Below are 16255 nucleotides of genomic sequence, written 5' to 3'. Positions count from 1 at the left end.
GCCAAATGATTCAGTTATATACATATCCTTTTTCAGATTATTTTCCATTATAGGTTATTATAAGATACTGAATCTAGGTTCTTATTCTATATAGTAGGTCCTTATTGGTTATCTATTTCATACATTAGTAATGTATATCTGTTAATCTCATCAGTTAAGTTCAATTGCTCAGTAGTGTCTGGCTCTCCGCAACCCTATGGACTGCAGCACGGCCAGGCTTCCCTGTCCATCACCAACTCCTGGAGCTTGCTCACACTCATGTTCATTGAGTCAGTGATGCCATCCAACCATCTCATCCTCTGTCGTCCCCTTCTCCCACTTTCAATCTTTCCCAGCAGTTCTTCGCATCAGGTGGCCCAAGTATTGGAGTTTCACCTTCAACATCAGTCCTTCCAATGAATATTCAGGATGCATTTCCTTTAGGAAGACTGGTTGGATCTCCTTGCAGTCCAAGGGACTCTAAAGAGCCTTCTCCAACACCACAGTTCAAAAGCATCAATTCTTTAGCGCTCAGTTTTCTTTATAGTCCAACTCTCACATCCATACGTGACCACTGGAAAAACCATAGCTTTGACTAGACAGACCTTTGTTGGCAAAGCAATGTCTCTCCTTTTTAGTATGCTATCGGAGAAGGCGATGGCACCCCACTCCAGAACTCTTGCCTGGAAAATCCCATGGGCGGAGGAGCCTGGTGGGCTGTAGTCCATGGAGTCTTGAAGAGTCGTACACGACTGAGCGACTTCACTTTCACTTTTCACTTTCATGCATTAGAGAAGGAAATGACAACCCACTCCAGTGTTCTTGCCTGGAGAATCCCAGGGATGGGGGAGCCTGGTGGGCTGCCGTCTGTGGGGTCGCACAGAGTTGGACACGACTGAAGCAACTTAGCAGCAGCTAGGTTGGTCATAACTTTTCTTCCAGGGAGCAAGTGTCTTTTAATTTCATGGCTGCAGTCACCACCTGCATGATTTTGGAGCCCCCCAAAATAGTTAGCCACTGTTTCCGTTGTTTCTGCATCTACTTGCCATGAAGTAATGGGACCAGATGCCATGATCTTAGTTTTCTGAATGTTGAGTTTTAAGCCAACTTTTTCACTCTATCTCTTTCATCAAGAGTCTCTTTAGTTCTTCTTCACTTTCTGCCATAAGGGTGGTGTCATCTTCATATCTGAGGTTATTGATATTTTTCCCAGCAATCTTGATTCCAGCTTGTGCTTCCTCCAGCCCAACGTTTCTCATGATGTGCTCTGCTAAGTAAGCAGGGTGACAGTATACATTGTTGACATATTCCTTTCTCAATTTGGAACCAGTCTGTTGTTCCATGTCCATTTCTAACTGTTGCTTCTTAAAAGTGAAAGTGAAGTTGCTCAGTTGTGTCTGACTCTTTGCAACCCCATGGATTGTAGCCTACCAGGCTTCTCCGTCTGTGGGATTTTCCAGGCAAGAGTACTGGAGTTGGTTGCCATTTCCTTCTCCAGGGGATCTTCCCGACCCAGGGATTGAACCCAGGTCTCCCGCATTGCAGGCAGATGCTTTACCCTCTGAGCCACTGCATACAGATTTCTCAGGAGGCAGGTCAGGTGGTTTGGTATTCCCATCTCTGGAATTTTCCAGTTTGTTGTGGTCCACACAGTCAAAGGCTTTGGCATAGTCAATAAAGCAGAAATAGATGTTTTTCTGGAACTCTTGCTTTTTTGATGATTGAACAGATGTTGGTAATTTGATCTCTGGTTCCTCTGCCTTTTCTAAAACCAGCTTGAACATCTGGAAGTTCACAGTTTATGTACTGTTGAAGCCTGGTTTGGAGAATTTTGAGCATTACTTTGCAAGTGTATGAGATGAGGGCAATTGTGCAGTAGTTTGAACATTCTTCGGCATTGCCTTTCTTTGGGGCTGGAATGAAAACTGACCTTTTCCAGTCCTGTGGCCACTGCTGAGTTTTCCAAATTTGCTGGTATACTGAGTGAAGTACTTTTACAGCATCATCTTTCAGGATTTGAAATAGTTGAATTGGAATTCCATCACCTCCACTAGCTTTGTTCTTAGTGATGCTTTCTAAGGTCCACTTGACTTCATGTTCCAGGATGTCTGGATCTAGTTCAGTAATCACACCATCATGGTTATCTGGGTCATGAAGATCTTTTTTGTATAGTTCTCCTGTGTATCTTGCCACCTCTTCTCAATATCTTCTGCTTCTGTTAGGTCCATACCATTTCTGTTCTTTATTGTGCCCATTTTTGCATGAAATGTTCCCTTGGTATCTCTGATTTTCTTGAAGAGATCTCTAGAGTTTATAGCTTAATCTCATACCCCTGATTTATTCCTCCCCACTTCCTCTTTGGTAACCATAAGTTTTTTATGTCTATGAGTCTTGTTTCTTATTTGTAAATAAGCTCATTTGTGTCATGTTTTAGACTCCACATATAAATGGTATCATATAATACTTGTCTTTCTCTGTCTGACCCACTTTACCTAGTAGGATAGTCTCTAGGTTCATCCATGTTGCTGCAGATTGAAATATTCCACTATTTTTGATGACTGAGTATATCCCATTGTATATATAACCTACATCTTCTTTATCCATTCACCTGTTGGTAGACATTTAGGTTGCTTCCATGTTTGGGCTTTTGTAAATAGTGCTGCTGTGAACATTGTTGTGCATCTTTCTTTTCAAATTAGAGTTTTCATCTTTTCTGGGTATATGGCCAGGAGTGGGATTGCTGGATTACATGGTAACTCCACGTATAGTTTTCTAAGAACCTCCATACTGTTATCCATACTGGCTGCACCAGTGTACATTGCCACCATCAGTGTAGAAGAGCTACCTTTTTTCCATACGCTCTCCAGCCTGTATTATTTGGAGGCTTTTTGGTGATAGCCATTCTGTGAGGTGATAACCTCATTGTAGTTTTGATTTACATTTCTCTAATAATTAGCAATGTTGCACATCTTTTTAATGTGCTTCTTGACCATCTGTTTGTCTTTGAAGAAATGTCTATTTAGGTTTTCTGCCCAGTTTTTGATGGGGTTGTTTATTTTTTTGTTATTGAGTACTGTGAACTGTTTGCATATTTTGGATTTAAGCCCTCATCAATCTCATAACTTGCAAATATTTTCTTCCAGTCTTCTCATTTCATTTATGATTTACTTTGCTGTGCAAATGCCGATAAGTTTGTTTAGGTTCCATTTATTTTTGCTTTTATTTCTTTTGCTTTGAGAGACTGACCTAAGAAAATATTGCTGTGATTTAGTTTGATGGTGTCATGTCTTATATTTAGGTTTTTAAGCCATTTTGCGTTTATTTTTGTGTACAGCATGAGGGAATGTTCTAACTTGACTGATTAACAAGTGGCTGTCTAGCTTTCTCAACACGACTTACCAAAGAGACTGTCTTTTTCTGTTGTATAATCTTGCCTTTGTGGATTAATTGACTGTAGGTGTTTGTGTGTTTCTCTGGCTTTCTGTTTGGTTTCATTGATCTGTATGTTTGTTTTTGTGCCATTATAATGCTGTTTTTACTACAATAGCTCTGTAGTGTTGTTGGAAGTCTGGGAGGGGTGTGCCTCCAGCTTTGTTCTTTCTTTTATTTTTTTCCAGGATTGCTTTGGCAATTCTGGGTCTTTTATGGTTCCATATAAATTTTAGTGTTATTTCTTCTAATTCTTCAAAAAATGCCATGGGTAATTTGATAGAAATTGTATTAAATCCATAGGTAACTTTGGGTAGTATGGTCATTCTAACAATATTCTTCCAAACCAAGAACATGGGATATCTTTCCATTTCTTTGAATCATCTTCAGTTTCCATTATCAATTTTTTATAGTCCTCAGCATATAGATCTTTTACCTCCTTGGTAGGTTTATTTATTGGTTGTGGTTTTTTAAATTTTTTTTGGACACAATCTCAAGTGTGATTGTTTTTTGCTTTTTCTGAAATTATTAACGAAATGTGACAGATTTCTATATATTAGACTTGTATCCTGCTGCCTTGCTGAACTCATTTATTCTAATATATTTTTTTGTGGAGTCCTTCGGGTTTTCAATATAGAACATCATGTCATCTGCCTATAATGACAGTTTCACCTCTCCCTTCCAGTATGGATACCACCTTTTCTTTCTTGCTTTCTTTCTTTTTTTTTTTGTCTAATTGCTGTGGCTGAGACTTCCAATATTATATTGACTAGAAGTGGTGAGGGTGAACATTCTTCTCTTTCTCCAAAATTGAGCAGGAAGGTTTTTGGCTTTTCACCACTGAGTATTACATTCACTGTGGGTTTGTTATAAATGGCTTTTATTATGTTGAGATATACTCCTTCTGTACTCACACTGGTGAGAGTTTTTATCATGAAGGGATGTTGATTTTACCAGATGCTCTTTCTGAATCCACTGAGATAATCATGTGGTTTTTGTCTTTTCTTTTATTGGGATGGTATGTCACATTGATTGATTTGCATATATTGAACCACCCTTGTGACCCTGAAATAAATCTTACTTGATCATGGAGTATAATCCTTTTTATGTTTTATTGGCTTCAGTTTGCTAATATTTTGTTGAGGATTTTTGTGTCTATAGTCATCAAAGATACCAGCCTATAATTTTCTTTTTTTGTAGTGTCTTTGTCTGACTTGGGTATCAGGGTGATGATGGCTTCATAGAATGACGTTGGTAGTGTCCCCTCTTTGGTCTTTTGGAAGAACTTAAAAAAGATAGGTGTAAGTTCTTTGTCTGTAGAATTCCCCAATGAAGCTGAATGGTCCTGGACTTTTTTTGCCATGAGTTTTTTTTTTAAGACAGATTCTATTTCACTTCTAACGATCAGTCTGTTGAAGTTACCTGTTTCTTCTTAATTCAGATTTGGTAGGCTGTATGTCTCTAGAAATTTTTCCATTTCTTCTAGGTTGTCCATTTTGTTGCTATATAACTGTAATATTACAATTTTTTTAAATTTCTGTAGTACTGGTTGTTATTTTTCATTTTTCATTTTGTTTATTTGAGTCCTTTTCCTTCTTGATGAGACCAGCTACAGGTTTGTTGATTTTGTTTATCCCTTCCGAAAAACCATCTCCTGCTTTTATTGCCTTTTTAATCTTTCTTAATCTCTATTTAATCTGTGTCTTCTCTCTGATATTTGTTTCCTTCTTTCTGTTGACTTCAGGATTTGTTTGTTGTTGTTCTAATTCTTTTAGGTGGTAGGTCACATTGTTTGAGACTTTTCTTGTGTTTTTGAGGAAGGCCTAGATCACGAGGAACTTCTGTCTTAAGGCTGCTCTTGCTGCATCCTGTGGGTTTTTGTATGGTAGTTTTTCATTATCACTTGCTTCGGTATTATTTTTTCTTTTTTCTTCTTTGATTTCCTCATTGACCCATTGGTTTTTTAGTAGCATGTTGTTTCGTTTCCACATAGTTGTTTTTGTGTGTGTGTGTGTGTTTTGTGTGTTTTTTTGTTTGTTTTTTTGAGTCCCTGGTGGCTCAGAGGTTAAAGCGTCTGCCTGCAATGCGGGAGACCTGGGTTCGATCCCTGGGTCAGGAAGATCCCCTGGAGTCGTTTTTCATTTTTCTTTCTGTGATTGATCTCTAGTTTCATGCCATTGTGGTCAGAAAAGATACTTGAAATAATTTCTATCCTTTTATATTTACTGTGGCTTGGTTGTGTGTTCCAGTATGTGTTTTAGTCTAGAGAATGTTCTTTGTTTGCCTAAAGCTATATTAGTTGATTCTTTCATAGTGTAATACTGTGATGGCTTCTTGCTAGAATTGACCTGACAATTGAATCTTACTGTCCACTTTGCTTTTTTTTTTTAATTAACACATTAGTGCCTGGGGGATTTTTGCAGAAATTTAATGACTGTGGCCAGCAATTAGTTATGTAACTGAATATTGAATTGTCTCTGGTCAATAAGCTATCAAAAATGGACTACAGGGGTCCACATAGAAAATTTTGCTATATGGAAGTCCAGAGGACGGGATAATGAGGGAATAGTAATTTTTCAATGTTTTATACTTGAAATTTAGAGAGCCAGGATAATAAAAATTGAGGGATCTTATCAACCCTGCAGATGCTTTTGTCTTGTTACTATATATGAAATCAGAACTTCAGATTGCCTTTCTAGTTCTTTTTCAGATTGAACTCAGGTTTTTCTCTTCAGGTGCAGAGAATGTAGAACGAGTGCTGGTTACTGTTATTCAAGGAGCAGTAGAATATCCAGATCCCATTGCTCAGAAAACATGTTTTATTATCCTTTCCAAGTTGGTAGAACTCTGGGGTAAGATAATTCTTTTTTAAAAAATCTTGGGGCTTCCCCTGGTGTCTCAGTGGTAAAAGAATCTGCCTGCCAATGCAGGAGATACAGGTTTGATCCCTGATCCAGGAAGATCCCACATGCCTTGGAGCAACTAAGCCCGTGCATCACAACTATTGAGCCTGTGCTCAAGAGCCCAGGAGCTGCAGCTGCTGAAGCCTGCGTGCCCTAGGGCCCGTGCCTCAACAGAGAAAAGTCCACGCAGCAACAAAGACCCATCACAGTCAAAAATAAATATAATTTTTAAAAAAATTCTTCATTCTGCAACCTGTTTCCTAAGATGAGAGATGAAATGGGATCCTAGTCCTAACATAGACAGGTGCTGGGAGTTGATTTTCACTGGTGATAAATTAAATGACTTCATTATTATACAAGATGAAAATTTGAATTTTCTTAACAGGAGGTAAAGATGGACCAGTGGGATTTGCTGATTTTGTTTATAAGCACATTGTCCCTGCATGTTTCCTAGCACCTTTAAAACAAACCTTTGATCTGGCAGATGCACAAACAGTATTGGTAAGCACCTAGGAATCTCTTTAGACCTTCTTAGATCTCATGTATTCTAATTCACAATTTCTTCCTTAATGCCAGGCTGATTATATTAGATTTCAGTGCCTTTAAAAAATAATAATAATTTCAAATTAGAATATTCATTAAAAAATTTTTTTTAAACATTGATGATACCATTTGGACCTTTTGTGAATTCTTCCTAAATCTTGATATTAAAGCTAACTGTATAAAATGTAGCTCCTGCAATTTTAACAACCAGGACTTTTTCTAGGACTGTGAAAGGGTACACGATGCAAACATTCTCTAAAGCTTGGTTGGGTTACTAGTTTCCTGCCACTTCTTTCATTCTAAAACTTGTGCTTAATGTGTTTTTTTTTTTTTTTTCTTAATCATTAAGAGAGTAACATTCTCTTCCTCATTTGATAGTTTCGCCAAATCTCATCTTTAGAATGCTTAATGTCAAGCAGTTGCCCTTTATTCATTTCCCTAGGACCAAGTAAAAGCTTGATTTCTTAATTATAATGCACTACATTAAGACAGTAGTTTTGTATTTTTCTGTCTAACTCATTTGTTCCTTTTGCCTGTCTGTTACCATTCCTTTCTCCATCTTTTCTTTGGCAGTAAATGTTAGTGAACAGTGGCGAGGGAAAGAAATGTAGGATCAGTATTTAAGAATTGACTGTATTAAATTTCTTAAACTTGCTCTTCCTAGGCTTTATCTGAGTGTGCGGTGACACTGAAAACAATTCATCTCAAACGGGTAAGCTTTGTACTTCCTGCCCCCTTATTTTCAGCTTGCATGTTTATTTTTTATAGTTTTAATTGCGTATGTCTTATTCTTGAAAACTATCTTTTATGAAAATTGATTAACTTTGCTTTTGACTATCTTGGATGTGAGGGTGGGGTTGAATGAAAGAAGTAATATCTTTTATTGTCTTTCACATTTGGGATAACCAGAAAGCTAAAATGTATATTTGTTTGGTTTGACAAATAATAAGAAAAATCTTAACCAGAATTTCACAATCCCCGGTTTTACTACCTGGTAGGTTCTTCACATTTGTCCAACTTCTTAGTGTTACCAATTGGTTAGAGCACTTCACTACTTCAGAAGTTTGTAGTCCCCTTGTTAACCTAACAATTTGTATAAATCATAAGTGATTCTGGGCTGAATCTAGCTGGTGTGTTGTTTGCTTATATAGTGTTTTTAATTAGGGAGTTGATTGCCAGCATTTGAAAATAGGTCCTTTTTTTTTAATTTTTAAACAAAGATTTCTGTCTCCGACTTCTCAAAGCCAGGATGCCAGCACAGGACTAGCAGTCCCACATAGCTGAAGTCATCTAGTGAGCAGCACCTTCCCTCAACCACCCAAAATAAACACATGAGGTTTTGTTCAGAGTCTCCATACATCCCACTCCCTCATTTGAACTTAAATTTTTGATTCCAAGAGAGACTTGAAGGGTTTTCAATCCAGCATTTTCTCTACACCTATTATGTACTAGGGAGGAAAGGGCTATGTGTTTGGGGCAGCAAGGGACCTGTATAAACATGAATAAAAAGTGCCCCAACATTTGTGGAGCTTAGAATCGGGCTTCCCTGGTAGCTCAGCTGGTAAAGAATCCACCTGCAATGTGGGAGACCTGGGTTCAGTCCCTGGGTTGGGAAGATTCCCCTGGAGAAGGGAACAGCTACTCACTCCAGTATTCTGGCCTGGAGAATTCCATGGGCTATCCATGAGGTCACAGAGTCGGACACGACTAAGCAACTTTCACTTAGAATCGGGGAGACCAATACTTAAAAACTCAATTGGATGTGTTAAGTAAGTACTTTAATAGAGGTATAGTAAATTAATCCATTTGTATTAAATGTAACATGGTGGGACTAAAGATGAATGAGCAGATCTGCCGAGGCAATATATAAGTCAATACTAAAAAGAGGGAGTATTTTTCTGTATTTTTATAGACTGTGAAACAACTGTGGATTCATTAGACTGACCAGGAGGAGCTGGCACTCTGGACAAAGATACTGTGACAGGTGTAGAAAGACAGATCAGGTGTTGCAGTGTAGAGTTAGTGACGAATAATGTTATCCTGTTTAACTAAAGTATAGGGGTAGAATAGCTAAAACCCGAATTGGGACTAGGTATGTGTTTCATGTGAGAAGTTGGGAAGTCAGTAGGCAGTGATTGTAATTTAGAATAGCTAGGTAGAAAAAATGTACACAGAACACTTAGAAACATGGGTCAAAAGCAGTTAGAACTAAGTACTGGTTTTGGAGTTCTCAGGTTGTAGTTTGTTAAGATGGAGTAGTAGGAATGAATGAGACTTTCTAAGACCAGGACAGAAAGAACTTTGGCTAAAGCAAGAGTCAACAGAAAGCTAGGACCAAAGGTATGAAAGTTAGGGTATGAAAGGTATGAAAGTCATGAAAGAGAAGACTGGTTAACGTTGGATGCTAGAGAGTCATGGAGAATGAGAAATAGCAGACAGTAAGAATGATATTTACAATTCGGAAGTGTTTATCTTGTCCTCAGAGTTGTTCTTTAGACACACAGAATTGAATCAAGTGGAACATTATATTTGAAAATTATTTACTTCATTTTTCTATTTTCTCATTTATTTACCTGACTGATATCCTCTTGAGGTTAAAGTTTACGTTTCCACATTAAAAAAAAACGAAAACAAAACTATACTCCCATTTTTAAGTGGTAACAGTGGAGTTGTATGCAGTGATGAGCAGTGAATGGGCGATTAGTACAGGGAGAGGAATAGAATAAAGAAATGAGAAGGAAAGTAGAAGTGATATGAGAAACTTGCACAAACAGCCCAGTATTATCTCCTCTCAGGAACAAGTTTCCTTAGAAGGATCGTGAAATTGTGACCTGGATTGATCGGGCTAGTGGGTCAGGAGTCAGGGTAGATAAGGAAACATAAAGAAAGCCTTTGATTCAGGAGCAATAATGTTAACAGGAAATCCAGATATTAATGCAGGGAGAAGTACATTGAGGAGAGTTGGATTGCTTTTGTTTTGATAGCATCCTTTCAGTTGTACTAGGTTGGAGTAATCAACATATTAAAGCATTTAAGTTAAATTCAAGTTTGAAGATGAAATTAGCAGGGATTTTGTTTGCTTGTTTTCTGAGTATTGGATTTATTGCATTCGGTTGAGGCCACTGTCTCAGCAACAGAGTGCTATAAGAAAGGCGTTCTCAAACTGTGTCCTAAGTCCTTTGTAGGTGTTGAGAAGGGGTGGAGATTAGGGGTGAGTTTGTGGAACTCTTCTCCCCTCCCTCTGCCAAGTTTACCCTTAAAAAGCCAGATAACTATTCCGAAAGTTTTAGCATCTAGAAGTACTAGCAGTTGGCAACAAAGGACAGTGGTTTAAGATATCAAATGACCTGCTCTTTATTTAGTATTTAGTACAGACTTAATTAACAGAAACTGGACAAATCACCCTATCTTCCTGTGTCTTAGTTTCCTCACCTGGCTACTAAATTCCTGTTTCCTAGTTTATTGAACAGGAAGAAGGAGGTGTGCTTTTATTGCTGTTATCTCCTATGTAGCATTTATTCTTTCTTGCTTATATTTTCATTTCTAAAGATGTTAACTTTCCTGGCACTACCCTCAGGCTTCCCCCAGTGTGCCGGTAGTCCACTCTGATAGATTGGGAGCACCTCTCTTTGCTTTCTTGTTCAGTCCTGTGAGTCAGACTCTGGTTTTGTGATCTCTTGCATTTAAAAGAATATTTGTTGAGTCGTTAGCACTGTGCAACACTGCGTAATGTTAATATGTCCTGAGTGCTAAGTGTTATTCTAGCAGCTTTACGTTTGTTAACTCATCGAATCCTCACAATAACTCCATTTTTTCAGAAACTGAGGCTCAGGGAGATTAAGTAACCTACCCAAGTTACTAGAAGTTAGCTAGAGCCAGGCTTCAAAGCAGTCTGGCTTTAGAATCTGTGTTCTTAATCGAAATACCATATTGTATTTAAAGTATTCACATATTGTTCCAATTTAATTTTCAGGGCCCAGAATGTGTTCAGTATCTTCAACAGGAATACCTGCCTTCCTTGCAAGTAGCTCCAGAGATAATTCAGGTAAGAGCTGTTGTAGCAGATTTTCCTCTTAATCTTAATTAAAGAAGTTGTTGTTTAGTCCCTAAGTCATGTCCAATTCTTTGTGATCCCATGGATTGGAGCCCACAAGGCTCCTCTCTCCTTGGGATTTCCTAGGCAAGAATACTGGAGTGGGTGGCCATTTTCTTCTCCAAGGGATTTTCCCAACCCAGGGATTGAACCTGCATCTCCTGCTTGGCAGGTGGATTCTTTACTACTGAGCCACTGTAATTCAATTTAAATTTTGATTGGAGAAAGCCAAACCTGGAAGTTCCCTGGTGGTCCAGTGGTTCAGACTTCACCTTCTGGTACAGGGGGTACAGGTTCCATCCCTGGTCAGGAAGCTAAGATCCCACATACCTCTTGGCCAAAAGACCAAAACATAATCATTGTTGTAACAAAATCAATAAAAAGGCTTTAAAAGAAAAAAGAAAGCCAGAACTATTACATTCACCTTGACTTAATACACATAGGATAGCCAAAGTCCAAACATCAGAGGGTCTGTGAAATTGAATGGGGGGAAAAATGTCTTTTTCTTTTCCGTCTAACAGAAATTTAATTTCCTACCATTGTGTAGGTGACAGATCATAATAGTATTCACATTGCCTGTGACTTTGTCACTCATAGGAATCACAGATATTTTTATATCACGTTACATTGTCCCAGAGATCTTGAAATAGCCACTAGACCTTGTTATCTAAGTCAGTAAGTCTTGTTATTCTGCCACATATCACAAATATATCTCATAAGCATAATTCATTATCATTAGTTTGCTTTGTAACCCCATGTATTTTAAGAGTATTTTTTAAAACATTCTGAAAGGGGTCTAATAGGCTCCCCAGACTGCCAGAAGGGACTGTGGCACATGAGGGCATGGTCTGAAGGTTTGTGCCAGGTGGTTAATTTTACACAGGCCAAGCTCACCTGTGCTTAGCTTGTGAATTTGAAATCATATTTTGAGGTAAGTGGCACATTTTTATGATGGCATTCAGTTGTTCTCTGAGCGTCTCCTTATCCAGACCTCTTGTGCAACAGCACATAGTTCTAATGAGGTATCAAAGTCCCGACTGAAACTAGAGTTAGGATCTCTTGTGTAGATTCTAAGGATTGTTTCTTCATCAATAGTATTTTATAATGCTGTTTTATAAAAGGCACTAAAAAACTGAATGAAAAATAGACCGCACATAAAAATACTCACAAAATTAATTTTTAATTTATGGTCTCTAATTTTATGACATATCTTTAACTTGGGTGTTAAGTTTCTCATTTACCATTTGTTACATAAGTAAATTAATATTTTATAAAAAGGTATGCTACTAATTACTTATGATCTTAATGCATCAGGAACAGAAATATACCACTCAATGTTGAAGAGCTCAAATAGTTTCCTTGGTTCCTAAATGAAGCAAAGTTATTATATTTCTATCTAATAATTTGCTTGTAAAAGATAATGATTCCCAGTTTTCCCTTTTCTCATATAGCATCTGACTGCGCTTCTTGAACAATTCTATTGAGGAGAATTTTCTCTTTTTCGTTTGGTCTGGCTCCTCGCAGTTACCCTTTTACTAGATGAGAACAGCCATAGCCATGTAATTTTTGTCCCACTCACCCTTCTGAGGCAAGAGTCCATCTTCCCCAGAGCATCCATGTTCTCTAACATGAAAACAGCCTGTCTGAAAAGTATTACATTTAAAAATGTCTTATAACCTTTTTGGTGAGGAACTGTTCAGGTTAATTTTGATAAATTATAATATGAATACTGAAGATGTGAAGCAACCTGAATGTCTGTTGATGGGTGAATGGATAAGCCAAATGTGGTATATACATAGAACAGTTATGGTTCAGCCTTTAAAACAAAAAGGGAAATTTTGTCGTATGCTACAACATGGATGAACCTTGAGGACGTTACGCTAAATGAAATAAGCCAATCACAAAAACAGATACTGTATTGTTCCACTTAAATGAAGTATCTAAAGTGGTCAAACTCTTGGAAACAGAAGGTAGAATGTTGGTGGCCAGGGGGTGGGGGCTGGGGAGAAAGTGGGGAACGAGGACTTTTCAGTGGGTGTAGAGTTTTAGTTTTGCAAGATGAAAAATTCTTGAAATCTGGTGCATGACAGTGCATATAGTTAACAGTGCTGTACCGTATATGTGGTTAAGATGGTCAGTTTTATGATTTTATTATCACAATTTTAAAAGAATATTGTGGTTTTGAATTTTGATGAATTTAATACAAATGACTCATTCTTTTCTCTCTCCTCCCCTCCTGGCCCCTCAGGAGTTTTGTCAAGCACTTCAGCAGCCTGATGCTAAAGTTTTTAAAAACTACTTAAAGGTAGGTATTTGGAAAACTTACATATCTTCATACAATTAGGTGGTGTTTCAGAGCCAATACATACTACAGTATACTGTATCATACTGTAGTTTGACCAACAGTTACATAGTTACATATTTGGGATCTCTTTGCTCTAAAACCTGCTTCTAAGAATCCACAATTAATAGCTATTACTACATTTCAGTTTTATGTGAAGGCCCTTTCAGCTGAGCTCCTACAAAAGGTTAGAGGAAGTTAGATAAGCACACTGAATTGTATATGCCTGACCATGTTGATACGAAAATGTCATTTCCTTTCAGTTTTGTGATGTAACTAACTAGGTACTAGAGAATTGGGAGAACAAGTAATATTTAAGAACAGCTACCCATATTGAGTTGAAAGTAAGGAACTAAAAATAAAAAAACAGAAGTATGAGTTACTTGGTTATATCCTATCTTGAAACTTTCAAATTTGCAAAATGGACATTAAGGCTCTTTTTATAGTCATAAAACCACTGAATTAACCAAACCAACCTCCAAGTATTTATTTGGTATTCATTTCTACAGTTAAATCCATGAAACAGCTGACCCAGCTGGTCACTCAGTCAGCACTCTGTGACTGCCTTGTTATGTAACACATACTGTCCTAACTGCTGCAGATACCAGTATGAGTGACTTTCCTTGCCCACAAGGAGCTCATGGTCTGGAATTAAAGTTATAGTGTGACAGCTTGAGGAACTGTTCTTTACTTTATTAATTATGTTCAACAAATTTCAGGGTAAAGCACGTGCTAAATTTCTTAGTGATAAGTAACTTAATGGCTCCCTGGTCCTTTTGCCAAAGGCATTCAAGTCAAGGGACTTCACTGATAAATAAGTGTGCTATCCTTAAACTTTGGTTCTGCCATCTTCCCTTGCCAGTTTTTCCCCTAGTAATAGTTTGTCAGCTTAAACTGACCAAAGAGTTTATGAGAAGAGAGTTATTGTTTATCATTGGGAACTGTCCCCTTTCCCAGTTCCCCATGAAAGCAAAGTACCTGTGGAAGTAACCTCTGTTAAGTAACTGATCATCACACTGGATTAAAGGACTAAAAATAAATTGTAACTCTGTTAGAGGTATCTGTTCCAGCAGGTCTAGGTACATTATAGGAGGCTTGTGCTCCAAGTATATTCATCCCAACAGCATTTAATAGTCTTCCTCCCAAGCGCAGCTTCTCTATGGCATTATTCTTCTAGTTGGAAAAAAAATGAAGTTCCTTCTTTTGAGCCTCCTCTGTTCCTGTCTGATTAATCCTTGGATCTTGCTGATTGTTTCCTCCCCACTGTCTCACTTATTTTCTGTCTCCCCTGCTGCCACTGTGGTGTAGGCTTCTGTTCTCTAAGAACACTCTGATTTCCCTTCCCTTGTTCTATCCAAGCTGATCCATTTGAAAACATTGAAAAGTTTTCTGAAATTCATTCCTTTTCTTCATGATCTTCATAGGCTTAACTGTTGACTAAACAGTAACACATTCTTTAATTTGGCATTTAGGTGCCTTCCCCGCCCCCCCTCCCGCCCCCCCCATTCTGAGCTCAGACTACTTTTTTGGTTTTTCTTGCAGGAATATCCCTTACTATTCCTGCTGTTCTTCAAATATTCTGCCTTATTAGCACACTTTTCCTTTAGGAATTCTACCCATTCTTCAAGGCTAATCTTAATCATGGCCTCTATGTTTTGCTTATATAGTGATGATTCTTTTCTCTCCACTTAGTTAATAATTATTATATGAATGTCTGATCTACTAGGTGTTACAGATATAATGATGAATGTGGTCCTTATCCATAATGAGTTTACTGCCTTCTATTTACTCTGGTGCTTACTTAACATGAACCCAACTATGGAAGGGAGTAATATTGAGCCAGTGCTTAGCACAGCCTCTGGCCTACACATTCATAGTCTTAGATGTTAAATTAAAAGTATTTTTTTAATAATCAAATAATAGTTAAGGGATAATACCTGCTATCTTTAGCTTTGACTTGTTTGTTTCTTCTTCAAAATTTAATTTCCTAGCATTAACTTTGACAGTAGTGCCAGTCGGCAAACCATTGTCAAGAGCGTGTTTTCCTCTCACTGCTTGACTCTCATAGCACTGGAGGTAGCACCATATTTTCACGAGTTTCCCAATTGAGTAGTGGCAACATTAGTTATCTCTACACTTTACCAAGTTGTCTAGAAGAGAAAGTTGTTGGCTTGTATTATGTGTGGATTTATGGAGTATATGAAATGTTTTAGAAGAGTGACTAGCACCCAGTAAGTAACATGGAGCCCTTCTTGAGGTAAAGGTGACAATCATTTGACATCAGGTACTAAGTGAACTAATACCTTATTTACAGGTGTTCTTCCAGAGAGCAAAGCCCTGAGGACTAGAGCTCCCCGTGCCTACTTCATGATCAAGAATTCCAGTTAATAATTTATAAAAAAAAAAAACACAATTTTTTGTGTGCTGTTCACCCTGGTCTTTTTAACATTGCTTTGAGCTTATTGCAGTATATGTATTGGGATTTTTTTCTGTAAAATGGGTGTAATTTCCCCTAAATTACAGGTATGTGACAACATAGAGAAGTTGCATGCCGATTAAATCGTTCTGTATAAAAATGCTGTTGTAAGATACAGCAGAGTTATCCTAGTACCTTTTTTTTTTAACTTGAAACTTTTAAGTCCTTTATAAAGACCATAGCAAGAAAACAGTGTATTTCTTTTTCATTACTGAATATAAAATGTTTGAAAATTTAAATTTTTGTTTTATGTGTGCAGACTCATACATAAACTGTTTCATTTATGTGTGCAGACTCATAAAAAAGTGGGGGGAATAAAATCAAAATTAACTTTTTTGTAGATAGCTATTACATTTCCTTAAACTGTTTAATGCCAATGTGTATTCTACAAAACAGAATGGTTTCATAAATTAACTGATTGAAGAGTAGGTGCTGGTGTTATACATTTTTTATTAAAAAAAAAGCAAATAAATTTTACGTAGTGAAATATA

General features: G+C 37.5%; 1 protein-coding gene across 26 annotated transcripts in view; it reads left to right on the top strand.

Moving 5' to 3' along the window:
- The window catches only part of XPOT (exportin for tRNA), a 173979-nt gene extending 157724 nt beyond the window's left edge, over positions 1–16255 (top strand). For 17 of the 26 annotated variants that reach the window (XM_027967488.2, XM_060412856.1, XM_060412864.1 and 14 more), the window contains 6 exons: positions 6144–6260; positions 6697–6812; positions 7519–7566; positions 10828–10899; positions 13196–13252; positions 15603–16255. In XM_027967488.2, the coding sequence (XP_027823289.1) occupies positions 6144–6260; positions 6697–6812; positions 7519–7566; positions 10828–10899; positions 13196–13252; positions 15603–15629 (437 nt within the window). In that variant the 3' untranslated portion in view covers positions 15630–16255. Of the gene's footprint in view, positions 1–6143; positions 6261–6696; positions 6813–7518; positions 7567–10827; positions 10900–13195 lie in introns of all 26 variants that reach the window. The other 9 variants (XM_060412854.1, XM_060412853.1, XM_060412855.1 and 6 more) reach the window with 1 other exon arrangement.

This window comes from Ovis aries, chromosome 3 (genome assembly GCF_016772045.2).
Source record: "Ovis aries strain OAR_USU_Benz2616 breed Rambouillet chromosome 3, ARS-UI_Ramb_v3.0, whole genome shotgun sequence".
NCBI lineage: Eukaryota > Metazoa > Chordata > Mammalia > Artiodactyla > Bovidae > Ovis > Ovis aries.
Note: the sequence above shows the minus strand (reverse complement) of the source record. Positions and strands in the feature narration are given on the sequence as shown.